Consider the following 12,766-nt stretch of genomic DNA (forward strand, 5'->3'; position numbering starts at 1 on the left):
ACCAGCCCTTCTGGCACCAACAATCATGCCACGTTCAAAGTCACTCAAATCACCTTTCTTCCCCATACTGATGCTCGCTTTGAACTGCAGGAGATTGTCTTGACCATGTCTACATGCCTAAATGCACTGAGTTGCTGCCATGTGATTGGCTGCTTAGAAGTTAACTGTTAACGAGCAGTTGGACAGGTGTACCTAATAAAGTGGCCGGTGAGTGTAGTGGTTAGTGTATAGTGCCTATTTAGAGCCCTATATAGTGGTTAGGGCGGATATTCGGACACAGCCATTGTCTTCTGGTGGATCTGCAATTTCTAGGTCTATTTGTTTAGTGATGTTTTCATTTTATTTTTATTTAATTTTATTTAGATTAGCTTTTTTAAAGTTTATTTTTCATTTAACTCTGATCTCATTGAAATGTCAATTTTTTTCTTGTTTTTTTGCTCTTCCGTTGAATGTCAGTCCCTCATTGGAAACATTTTCATTTGTTATCTTTTAATTTTCATAAAGGAAATTAGATAATTCTTTCTAAATCCTAAAAATGTTCTTTCCATCATCAGTTATAATTAAAAATGAATAAGCTGATTTGTTTCTATCATAGAATCATATATTGACCTCCCTTATTTATTCATATATATATATACTCCCTTATTTATTCATATATATATATATATATATATATATATATATATATATATATATATATATATATATATATATATATATATATTATATATATATATATATATAATATTTATAATATATATACATGTGTTTATCTCTGTGTGTGGTTGTGTGGGCTTTGAACCAAAGGCATGACAAGATTTTAGCTCTGATAACTTTCCGTCTTGATGAATCTGGACAGATACCTTCATGCAGCTCGTTGTTTTAAAATGTGCTGCAACGTTCGATAAATTAGCAGAAACATCCTGTGTGCATCTGCGGCGCATTAGAGGGAATCTGCCATATGTCAGTAATGTGCTGCAGCCTGTGGCATGAAGAACATTTCCCTTTCACAGGAAGGAATGGCTTTCATTAAATATTTTAGGGTTGCCGTACTCAGAAACTAAAGACACCCCCGACCTTTGGTTTGACCCTTTCTACTGTTAACCTTTAAAGTCTTCCAGGTTAACTTTTTGGATTGCTCTATGTTTTGCTGTGGACTGGTCACCATAACCTGAACATTTTAAATCAAGGAGAATTTGCAGATTCTTAGTGCATTGTTTAGATTTCTCTTCCCTTTACCTCTAACTTGTCTTGTCGGCTGAATTTTCCCAGGATTCCCAGGTGCGGCAGAGCACGACGTACAGCCTGCACCAGCCGCAGGGCAACAAGGAGCACGGCACTGAGCGGAGTGGCTTCCTGTTCAAGAAAAGTGACGGGTGAGCGTCTCCACTGGGCCTCAGGGGTCAGATCCAGGGGAATAGTTGAACACGGTTCAGTTTCCCTCAACAAGGAATAATCAGTTGGTTCGCAGTGATTTGATACATTTAGCGTTAATCAGTAAAAAAATAAAAACAATAATTTTCGATGCGATCACTGAGTCCGGGAGCGGCCATTTTTGCCCAAATATAGTAGCCCCTCCCTCCTGCCATCTTCCAGCAGTGACGTCACGGTGCGGTAAGCCTAGCGCCATTCTCCCCGCTTTACAAGCTAAATCAATGGGAACTACTAGACACATCTGCAATCAACAACAATTATTGAAGATTTCCAGAGGACTTCACCATTGAAATTCACCAGCGCTATAGTGAAACTAACAATGCCCACGTGCATGGCAGCTGGATGTTGGAATACATCGGGTAAAAGTGAAAATAAAGAGTTATTCCACCTTTCTGATTCCTGATCCTCCACGGACGGGTTGGTCGTTGGATCGCCAACTTGAAGAGGGAGGATTTGCCATCGAACTTCTGGCCAGAGAAAAAACCCGTAATATGTAGCCAACATTTGGAAGAAGAATGTTTTCAAGATGACTTGGATAATAGCGCGTTGTGACAAACACCAGATACAGCACTGGGACTTGATCAACAGCCGATACCGTACCGTGACGTCACTAACCAGTAGGTGGCAGTAGTGTTCTTTGACAAACATGGATGCCTCCAGTAAAGCACTTTCACATTAAAATTACTCTGAATTAAAAATACTTATCATTTATTGAACAGTATGTAATAATTTCATATTTAAAGTACATTCAAAGGGTTGAATTCTGACTTTGACCGCACTTCTCCTTTAAAAGTTGCTGTTCTCATAGCTCATACAAGTTTACTATGCCTGAATGTCCGCCATAACCCCTAAAATTCCTCAATCACAATATATAGGGTGCCTAGATTTGACTGTGTGACGCCAGCGCCATCTTTATTAGTTTGTATGTCAGGTAGCGACAGCTTATGACAACAGCAGGCCGCTGTAACAGCAAATCCCATAATGCTTTGCGAGGAGAGCTCTCCCCGCGCAAGGCATTATGGGTTAAATCTGCCTCTTCTGAGGCCTTTCTCTTTTTCTCATACACTTCAAAGACACTTTTTGTTTTACGGCCCTCTGCCATTTTTCAAAGAACCGCAGTGAGAAAGGTGAGCTTTAATGACTGTCTGAAACCGTAGCTCACCACAGCCTGAAAGTGCAAATGCACAGAAAAAGATAGCTAACGGTACCAGCATGTAGGACAGCCTTACGTAAACATATCACCAGAATGATTGACAGTTAGGAGGACCACTTATTAAGATGCTCTACCTCGGAAATAAAAGATTGTCCTCTATATCTTTAATATCACATCAATAACAAAAAAATAAGCTTTATTCATAGTGGCATGCAGAATTATTTCTAGTGTTTTTTGGTTGGAATTGATGATTACAGCAGTTTCAGCAGGTAGGACCAAATATGAAGCGTTTTAAGAAAACATTCTTGGTGTAGTTGGTGCTGAAGTCTAGTTAAAAAACCCCATTATAATCCACTTTCAGGTCATTTAGATGGTGATTGTGAGCTTTTTGTCTTCTTTGTGCAGGTTGAGAAAAGTCTGGCAGAAGAGAAAATGCACGGCTAAAAACGGATACCTTACCATCTCACACGGCACCGTAAGTTTGATAGCGGGTAGATCCCAGCATCTCTAAACAGACTAAATAATGTAAATAATAATAATAAATGTGCAGTAGTGAACAGCAGAGAGCCAATGGTGGAGTCCTTTCTCACCAAACTCCCTCCTAGTTAAGATTCAACACAGGCTTCTGACTCCAAGCAGCTTATCAGATGTTTCCTTTGGCTCGGGCCGCAGCAGCAGTCAAATACCATCAAACACAACATTCCTGCTCCGCTCACTCAGCTTGTTTTTCATTGTGACTGTTGTCTCTACTAGGCGAACAGACCGCCAGCTAAACTCAACCTGCTGACCTGCCAGGTGAAACACAATCCGGAGGAGAAGAGAAGCTTCGACCTCATTTCACGTAGGTGTAATATCTTTCGTTGGGCAGCGGATCTCTCTCTCTCTCTGTGTGTCCATAGCTGTTATCAGCATTTTTCCCACAGACTTTGGTCTCTTTAGTGACAACAGCGTCAAAGGTTCCGGCTTAGCAGGCCGCAACCACATGATGGCAGACTAAAGCAGATTAAAGCATAATAGCTTAAACTAATTCATTCTTGGAGTTTTTAAAAACACTATATTTTTGCAGGTTTCCTCTGTCCAGCAAAATATTTGATCACATTACACCTATGAACCCCCTAGATATTTTAATTAAGTTTATCTGTTGTAAAAAAATCTGTAAAAATAGCCCGTTTCTATTTAAGCCATTAGGGTTGCAGCTTTTATTTACTGATGCTGCGACTTTATTCTTGCAATATTACTATAATATTCTAGAGTTAATATAATGACTTTTTATTAAATCATGACTTTTTTCTAGTAATGTAATGACTTTTATCTTTTAGACCTAACGTTAGGACTTTTGTCGTAATAAATTTTCTAATGCTTTGCATATTTTAGATGCATTTTATATAATTAAGGGAATTTATTATTCGCTTATTAGTATTATTATCATTATAAGTATTTAAGGGGCTAAAATACTAATTTAATTGGCAAATGTTATTATTATTATTTATTTATTTGCCTGTTAAATGAAAGGCAGATAATTTTTCTAAGAAAACTGTTCGTACTTTAGTTCAATTTTTGCAGCATACAAGACCTAAACCATCTCATAGTATCTCTGTGGAGATGTTTACCTGTTGGAAGATGAACCTCAACCATACTCCGGCGCCGCACAATGGCGGCCCACTGCTCCCCAAGGGGATGGAATAAATTCAGAGAGTTCATTTCTTTGCTCTGTCTTTGTGACAGTGTAATTACAATAAAACACATACTCTTTTCCTGTAGCCTTTATTGAATTTTCATCCAGAATTGTCTTGGATTTTGCTCTGTAAGTGTCCCACAGCATGATGCTGCCTCCATCCTGTGTTACCCTGGGGTTGGTGCATTAATGGTAACGTTTAGAATGAGCTTCAATATTTTGGCCCGGAAATATCAAAGCAGCACGTGCATTTACATGAGATCAAATTACAGCATCAATCTGTTTACTAAATTTGGAGAAGAATTTTATTTAGGTTGTCAGAATAAAGGGGTTGACTTTGCCTCTCCCTCACAAATATGTATCCTTTTTTGTTTAACTATGACTCGATTAAATCATAAAATGTTCAACCCTAGTTGTAATGGGTAATGAAGGAATGGAAGGGGTGTGAAGACTTATGTATTAACATGTATGTTAAACTACATAATCTAAACTAAGACTGTTTTATGAACCTCTTTCTGTTTTCCTTTTAGATGACCGAACATATCATTTTCAAGCCGAGGACGACCAGGACTGTCAGATGTACGTTTCTGCTTCCTCCATTCTTCCTGTTTTTCCCTCCAAACACTTTCTTCCTCTTGTAGATCTTTACCTCCTCACCCATCCTTTTCCTCCCTCCCCTCTGTTGGTTCTTCCTTCCATTTATCTCATGTCTCCTTTTTTTATGTCCTCCCTCCCCTCCACTCCCAGCTGGATCTCAGTTCTGCAGAACAGTAAAGAGGAGGCTCTGAATCAGGCGTTTAAGGGGGACCACCATGTTGGCGAAAACAACATCGTACAGGAGCTGACAAAGGCCATCCTGGGGGAGGTGAAAAGGATGACGGGAAACGACGTGTGCTGCGACTGCGGAGCCCCCAGTGAGTGGAAACGCTGCCGTCATGGCGGTTCTGCAGCTCAAAAACCACATTTTCATCATGAAACTGTGAGGAGATTTTGTGACACTCGGTTGAGACACTCGGGTCCGAACATTTCAGTCATATGATGGCACATTTCAGATTTATTTTTAACAGTAATAAGCATTAATTCAATATTTATGAATAAGCCATTAAACCAAAGAATCTAATGAAGAATAAATCAGAACCTCACATTAATAATAAAATTTAAATCTCATATTTCATTTGGCGTTCCTGGATGTTGAAAGGAGGGGGAACTCCATTGCCAGATCCACAGCTTTGAGCCTGAGGCCTTCAGGGAGACAGTTTTATCCGCTATAAGATCTGGTAAATCGTTAAAGTAATGAGGTTGGATGATGTGTAAAAGATTTTCCAACCAATATTTATCAGTCCATCTAATGGCGATTGACGATATATTTGTGCAAGGGACTTTGTGGGCAAAGACAAGCACCCCTCAGAGCGCTTCTGCTGCACCACAGGTAAAGCTGTTAACCACCTTCACACACTAACAGCCAATAAGATCAACATGGTTGTTTCTTTGTGAAAAATGTAGAATTCTTGTACAGTGGGAAAAGTTTCCTCATTTCCAGTTGCTCTGACTACGTTATGAGACATCATTGTTTATTTATTGTTATTCATTAGTTTATCTGAATGCTCAAAATCAAACGGACTGAAAACTGGGGCGGATTATTTTTTATTTTTTATGGAGATCGCAAAGCTTCACTGAAGGAGAGAATTTTCCTTTTTTAATTTATTGTTCTTTAATTTTGCATTTGTTGGGGAGGCCAGTAAACACACAAACAAAAAATGCTGTTCTGGTTCTGCTGCTGCACGGTGGCACTGGGGGAGTTAATGTAGACCATTAAAAACAGCATTAGGTTTTCTGTTTTGTTGTTGTTTTTTTTTTGTTTGTTTTTTGTCGTAGGCTTCGTTTTAACCCGTAGGTCCAACAAAAGAAACAAAAACGTCGCTGTTTAAAAAGAGAATGTTGAGTCTATCGTCGATGGTCAATAGCAGGGGTAGAAACAATAATAAATGAGCGGGGTCCGAATAAAAAAGGTCCAGAGACATTTTTAATTATATGTTACTTTAAACAAAATTTAACAGTGAAATAAAATGAGGTGTTTTTGCATCCATGTTATGCATTGGCTTTTTAAATACAACAATATAAAAAAAATTGAAGTTTTTTTTACTTTTTTTTTAATCTAAACTGTTTTTTTAAATAGAGAACAACAATCGTTCAGTTTGGTATATAGCCAATTTCCTAATTATTGTATTTTATAAAACCCCTGAACTGAGCGTTTTTTCATCCTTTTTTCTGTCTTAATGTTGGCAGTGGGCTTTAGGCTGCCCTGCAAGGCTTTAAACCTGGGTTTGAATGGAGACTAAGCCATTCTCAAGCACATATCAAGGTGCTCATTCTGAGCCTGGATCCAAAAACCAAAGATTTATCTGCATAGAGATGCATGTATAATTGTCTGAGGTTGTTTACACTATTTGTAGAGATTGTAAAAAAAAAGGTTAGAGAATTAAACCTTATGGAAACCCCACATAAAATAATTAGCAAACCACTCAGCTGTTTTCTAATATTCTGTTTAAGATGTCCAATCAAAGCTTAAACAAGCAGAACTAAAGGCTTTGGAGATAAATTGGAGATGATTATAATTTCAGAGTAGTGGCTGTTTCTATGGTGTTTGTCTTCAGGTAAAAAAAAAAAAATAATAATGAGAAATAATGTCTATTTTATATCATTGTTACTTTTGTTCCTCAGGTCCAACATGGCTGTCCACCAACCTGGGCATCCTCACCTGCATTGAATGTTCAGGCATCCACAGGGAGCTCGGGGTCCACTACTCGCGGATCCAGTCCCTCACCCTGGATGTACTCAGCACCTCAGAGCTCTTGGTACAAATATTTTCCTTTTCTAATTTTCAATTTTCCTTCTCCTGGAAGTGATGTGGTAAGATGCTGCAGCGTCCTCCGGCTCACGTTTCCTTTCGCAAAATTCAGAATTTGTTTGTTGTTTTTTTGGGGCTTTTTTAAATCCTGGTTTGGTGCAAAGATTTACAGCCTGCGGGACATCTGGGATTAAACGCTTCCAGTCATGATTGCTTTAGACGCCACAGTCAGACACGGCTTGCTCCTCTCTCACAGCTCAGGACAGGGGTGTGAGAGCTGCACGGATGCACTTGGTTCATGCAGCTTTTAAATTTACTCTCTCTGTGTTTGTTTCCTCCGCAGCTGGCCAAGAACGTGGGGAATGCAGGTTTTAATGAAATCATGGAAGCTTGTTTAAATGCTGAGAACGTTGTGAAACCAAACCCAGCGAGTGACATGTAAGTTCTGGCTCTTTGGACGCGAAATACTCACTACTGTTCTGGTTTCCCTGCCCACCGTTTTCTGCTTTAAGTTGATGCTATCGTACACTTTTCTTTTGAATTAGATTTTTTATGACTTCTGCTACAGGTTTGCTCAATTTTCTAACATCAAGGGGTTTATTTTCTGCCTTTAAGGTAAAATAAAACCCACAACACTGCCTCTGTGTCTATAAAAACAAACGCTGTGAAGCAGGGAGGAAGTTCTCTTTGATGTTTTGTAAAAGTCATGCAGGCAGAGCTAACATGAGATCTGGACCAAATGAGCATCGAGAAACTTTAACACATCTCCACAGTGAAACAGGGTGGTGGCACCATCATTCTGTGGGATTCCATTCTTCACCCCATCTTTCATATTTACAAGTGAAAATAACAAAAATCTTCTTACTCTACTTTATGTTGCTCCAATGAAAGAAATCGAAGTTTGTTGATTTTAAAAGTCAAAGCTAAATAAAAGTTTAAATTTAAATTAAATTGTTTGTTCTCCAAATATAAATGATTGAAAGAACTTCTAGAGCAGGAGCACATGTGGCCCTTTGGTTCTTATGAAGGTCGATAAGAAATGATTTTATTCCTAAGGTAATGGGTTCTATGCACAACTCTACTGCTTCCTGAATTTAATGCAGCTATTTGTTTCCTGTCTCTTTCCACTGTATGAACTGATTAATCCAGGTGTGTCAGGCCACGGTTACTGAGGTCAAGCACACCTGGATTAATCGCTTCATCCAGTAGAAAAAGACAGGAAACAGTACCGGAGTTCTCCATAGAGCCCATGAAAAAGGTTTCTTCTGCACAGAACATCTGCAACAGCATGGAACCAGAGGTTAAAGGCTTTTAATTTAAGACTTTTTAGCTTCAGCTTAATGTGCTTTATATTTTTATAGGTTTGTGACTCTCGTAGTTTGCTTCTTGGTGCAAACTTTTTTCCAAAAACAAATAATTATTTTTCTTTCAAATCCCTTCCAAAAATCTTGGTTTAATAAGTATTAATTCAAAAAATATATATATTTTTTTATATATTTTATTGACAAAAGTTGCTATTTGTATTAAAAAGGTAGCAGACCCTCTAGTGATCCAGCAATGATGGTTTTGCTCCTTCCTTTAACATAGAGTGATTCTCATGGGGACCGTTAATAAATATCTGAACCAAACACTCTTGATAAACACTAAATAACTTTAATCTCTTGTGACCCCTTCACACAAAATCAATGCCTGACAGACGACGCATACCCCTTATTGTCCAGTTTTGAAGCATTTACTATTTTCTTTGATTTCTGTCATTTAAAAATTAGTGTCCCTGCTCCCAATGCAGGGCTCGATGTTAACCATCGCCCAATCGCCTGAGGCAAGTAGTTTTAATTGTCGGGAGAGTACAAATATCATTGCATTTGCCCGGGCAATTGCAATGATCACAAAAAAAAATATTTATCACTCAAAATTACTTTAAAATCACCGACATTCGATGAAAACGACCCACAAGCGTTGCAGACGCCATCTTTGTTGTTTTGTACACATTCTCGCGTGATTTGAAAAAGCTGCATGATTTTCCGCTAGATGGCGTGATTTTTCTCTCCTTGGGGAGAGAATGCTGCAGAGCAGCACCTGGATGATGAATTTAATCTACACTGTAATACATGCTAGATTAAAAATGATCAGTCAGTGATTAGGAAAATAATAATTGTAACTGTATGTGTAAATATTTCTATCATATGGCATTATTCTGTACAGTGATGCAGGTCATACATTAAAAAATCTTCATTAAATTTTTTTCTCTTAGACATTGGAGTGGTGCATTTAAATGTTATAGAGCTAAACATGTTAAATTGGTGAGTAGTAGTAGTGTAAGTTTTTAACCTGTCAAGTTTTTTTTTTATTTTTAACATTACAATTTATATTTTTCCAAGCACACAACAGTTTAAAGCAAAGTTTAGTTTAAAAAGAATGTGCAGGAAGGATTGAAAAGCATGTTAACACGGTAATGTAGGCTTGAGTTCATTATCTGACGCATGCAGATACACACCACACACCAGGAACCTGGAAACTTACTGAATTACAAAAAACATTTAAAAAACAAACATGTTTCATTGATATATATACAAACATGAATATTAGGAACTATATTTATCAAACATTATACTGGGCAAGTAAAAATAGTTTCTGGGCAAATGAAATGTGAAAGTTGGGTTAGTGGTAAAATTCCTTAATGTCAACCCCTGCAATAGCTTTCAGGTCATGTGACTGACTGACACAAAACTAATGTAAAGTCACCATACTATATCAGACAGATGATCCAGACTCATTTTTATTTCTTAATGCATTCACTATTTTTTATAATGTGGAAAATCATGATTTATTCAGATGTTTCCTCAAAAGAAACTCATTTTATTTACGGTATTGTCAGTCCCCAAGCGGACCTCAGCAGAGAGCAGCTGCTTAGAGAGGAGCTGCTGATGTCACTTTTCTGAAATGCATCATATTCATGGCAAAATTAAGATGCAGTAACCCCTTTTGAACCTGAGGAGGGCGCCACACAGGTGGGTTTAGACACAAAAGCAGAATCTCAATAAGTGTGCAGTAAAACGTGTGGAACATGTGAGTAGTAGTATTTTTTAACTGGTAAGTTGAACATTTGGTTTTGTTGGGTTAGTATTAGCATTAGCGGACCTGGCAGACTGTACAGAACCAGCGTGGGTTAGACTTAGACTTAGACAGTACTTAATTGATCCCTTGGGAAGACTCCCTCTGGAAATTAAGGTTACCAGCAGCTTACAGGGCAAAAAAGTATTAAGTTAAATTAAGTTAAAATTAAGCAACAAAAAAGTATTAGGTTAAATTAAATTAAAATTAAGCAAAATACAAATAAATATGGAGTTCACATTTTACAGAAAAAATAAAAAATACAAGTGCTACTCCTTCCCCCTGTCCTGTGTCGCCTCCTCGCCCCCAGTGAAGCGTTGTAAAGTCTGATGGCGTGGAGTTAGCGTGCCACTTGCAGCTATCACCATTAATCTTACAAAACATAAAAAAAAAAAAAAAATATATATATATATATATATATATATATATATATATATATATATATATATACACACACACAAAAGCACTGGATGTCATTTTCAAAGTTGTCTGCCTTGTTTCCTCACCAGGCAAACCAGGAAAGACTTCATCACGTCCAAATACATCGAGAAACGGTTCGCCAGGAGGAAGTGTCCCGACACGGCGTCGAGGCTCCACACGCTGTGCGAGGCGGTGAAGGCTCGAGACATCTTCTCACTCATCCAGGTCTACGCCGAGGGGGTGGACCTGATGGAGCCCATTCCGCTCGCCAATGGACATGTAAGAAACCTGCAGTTTTTTTCCGTCTCCTCTGCTTCTCATGGCTCCTCTTCCTTTTTTTTTAAAGCGATGGTTTCTCCTCTGCAGGAACAAGGAGAGACGGCCCTTCATCTGGCTGTCAGGCTGGTTGACAGAACCTCTCTTCACATCGTCGACTTTCTCACCCAGAACAGGTAGAGAGGGAGCGGAGACGACACAGGAGGCCTTCACAAACAGTTTATATTTAGAAGCTGTGATTGTTCCCCTAAAATAAAAAAAAACAACAAAATTCAAACCACGCCTCTTTAAAAAAAGGCAATGTTTCTTTTTTACTACATACTACAGTTTTGCAGGGAGATTTAATCCTTCCCATAACTGTTAGCTTACTGCTGTTGATTTATATTGTTTGATAGAAAAACGTTTAAGTTTTTAACATTAAATAAAGGTTAGTGTAATTTACTTAGATATTTTTTTGCTGTCTAAAGATAGCAAAGCAGTGCATTAATGTTGGTTTTAATAGATGTAAATCTGAAAAGTGTGGTGTGTATTTATTTTTAGAGCAGATCATGTGTCGCAGCTTTTTACATCTAGAAACTTAAAACTTTGCTCGTTTTTATTCGCAAAAAAAGTCCAAGGTCAGTAATATTTTATGGAGAACTGTGGATATTAACATTTATATCTTGAGAGAGTTTCTCAATTATATTGTGTGGTGCGCAGGGAGCACTGTGGGGTTAAGGGTCTTGCTCAGGGAGCCAGTGTGCACGCTGTGGGGATCAAACCTGGTACTTGCAACCTTCTCAGAGTACAAGCGCTCTGCTGTAACCCACTAGGCCAACATTCTCCATTTACTGTGGTTCTGCTGCAACATGAACCTCAACCTCAGTCTGATCTTTTTTAGCAGGTTTTCTTCAGGACTCTCCTGTAAAAAGTCTGTCTTATTTTAGTAGAATATGTTCCTTAACATTTTGCAGAAAAGAAATCATATTTTTCTTTAGCAGCTTGTCCATAGGGGCCGATTTGTTGCCCTGTCTACTTAGCATCTTCTCCAGAGTTACTATGGTCCTCCTCCTCTGGTTAAGGCTCTCCTCATCCGTCCAGGTGGACTCCCATATCTGCAGGTGGAGCAGAGCCCTGAGAGTAGGGTTTTCACGATACTAAACTTTTCAACTCGATACCGATACTAAGGAAAATATCCGATACTCGATACCATTTTCGATATCACGAGGATAAAAACAAAGACTCCAAAATTCTACAGAAATATTATCATTAATAAATAAAATAGAATAAATAAATACAATAAAGGTTGTATGCTGTGCACAATATTAAGCAAGCTTGATAAAAAACTTAAAATTAAAATTAAGTGTTCCTTCCTTGGCCATGCTTTGCACACATAACAATGACACTAGCCAAACCGGTTAAGAAACAAAGATAATTCTCAGCAGCTGCACCTGTTACAAAAAAAAAGTCTGAAACTGAAAAGTGCGTAGAATTATTCAATCACACAGTGTTCTGAAAGTGCATTGTCCTCTATTCTGCACTTTAGATGAATGACTGCTTAGGTGCCACTGGTGGTGGCACTATATTGATACTTTTAAAAACGAGTATTGTATCCGGATACAACGTTTCAGTGTCAATACTTTTTGAGTATCAATACTTTTGACAACCCTATCTGAGAGTTTTAAATTTTAAGATGTTTTTGTAGAACCCTGACTTTGAACTGGACCAGAACTCCCCTCCTTGACCCTCAGCTACATTTAAACTGAGATTAAACAACTGGATTTTCTTTAGGGAATCAGAATAAAGGGGGGTCAATATAATGTCAATATACTTTAAGGTTTTTATGAAAGGAATAGTACACCCAAAA

The 12,766-nt window shown here is 38.1% G+C and overlaps 1 protein-coding gene across 3 annotated transcripts in view; it reads left to right on the forward strand.

Moving 5' to 3' along the window:
• Positions 1-12,766, forward strand: part of asap2 (ArfGAP with SH3 domain, ankyrin repeat and PH domain 2) — a 95,058-nt gene that overhangs the window by 65,604 nt on the left and 16,688 nt on the right. For all 3 annotated transcript variants that reach the window (XM_015374667.1, XM_015374668.1, XM_015374669.1), the window contains 9 exons: positions 1,273-1,376; positions 2,993-3,062; positions 3,341-3,428; positions 4,793-4,841; positions 5,010-5,176; positions 6,984-7,117; positions 7,454-7,548; positions 10,734-10,923; positions 11,011-11,096. In XM_015374667.1, coding sequence (XP_015230153.1) covers positions 1,273-1,376; positions 2,993-3,062; positions 3,341-3,428; positions 4,793-4,841; positions 5,010-5,176; positions 6,984-7,117; positions 7,454-7,548; positions 10,734-10,923; positions 11,011-11,096 — 983 coding nt within the window. The remainder of the gene's footprint in view (positions 1-1,272; positions 1,377-2,992; positions 3,063-3,340; positions 3,429-4,792; positions 4,842-5,009; positions 5,177-6,983; positions 7,118-7,453; positions 7,549-10,733; positions 10,924-11,010; positions 11,097-12,766) is intronic.

Source organism: Cyprinodon variegatus, unplaced genomic scaffold, assembly GCF_000732505.1.
Source record: "Cyprinodon variegatus isolate N-32 unplaced genomic scaffold, C_variegatus-1.0 Scaffold107, whole genome shotgun sequence".
Classification (NCBI taxonomy): Eukaryota; Metazoa; Chordata; class Actinopteri; order Cyprinodontiformes; family Cyprinodontidae; genus Cyprinodon; species Cyprinodon variegatus.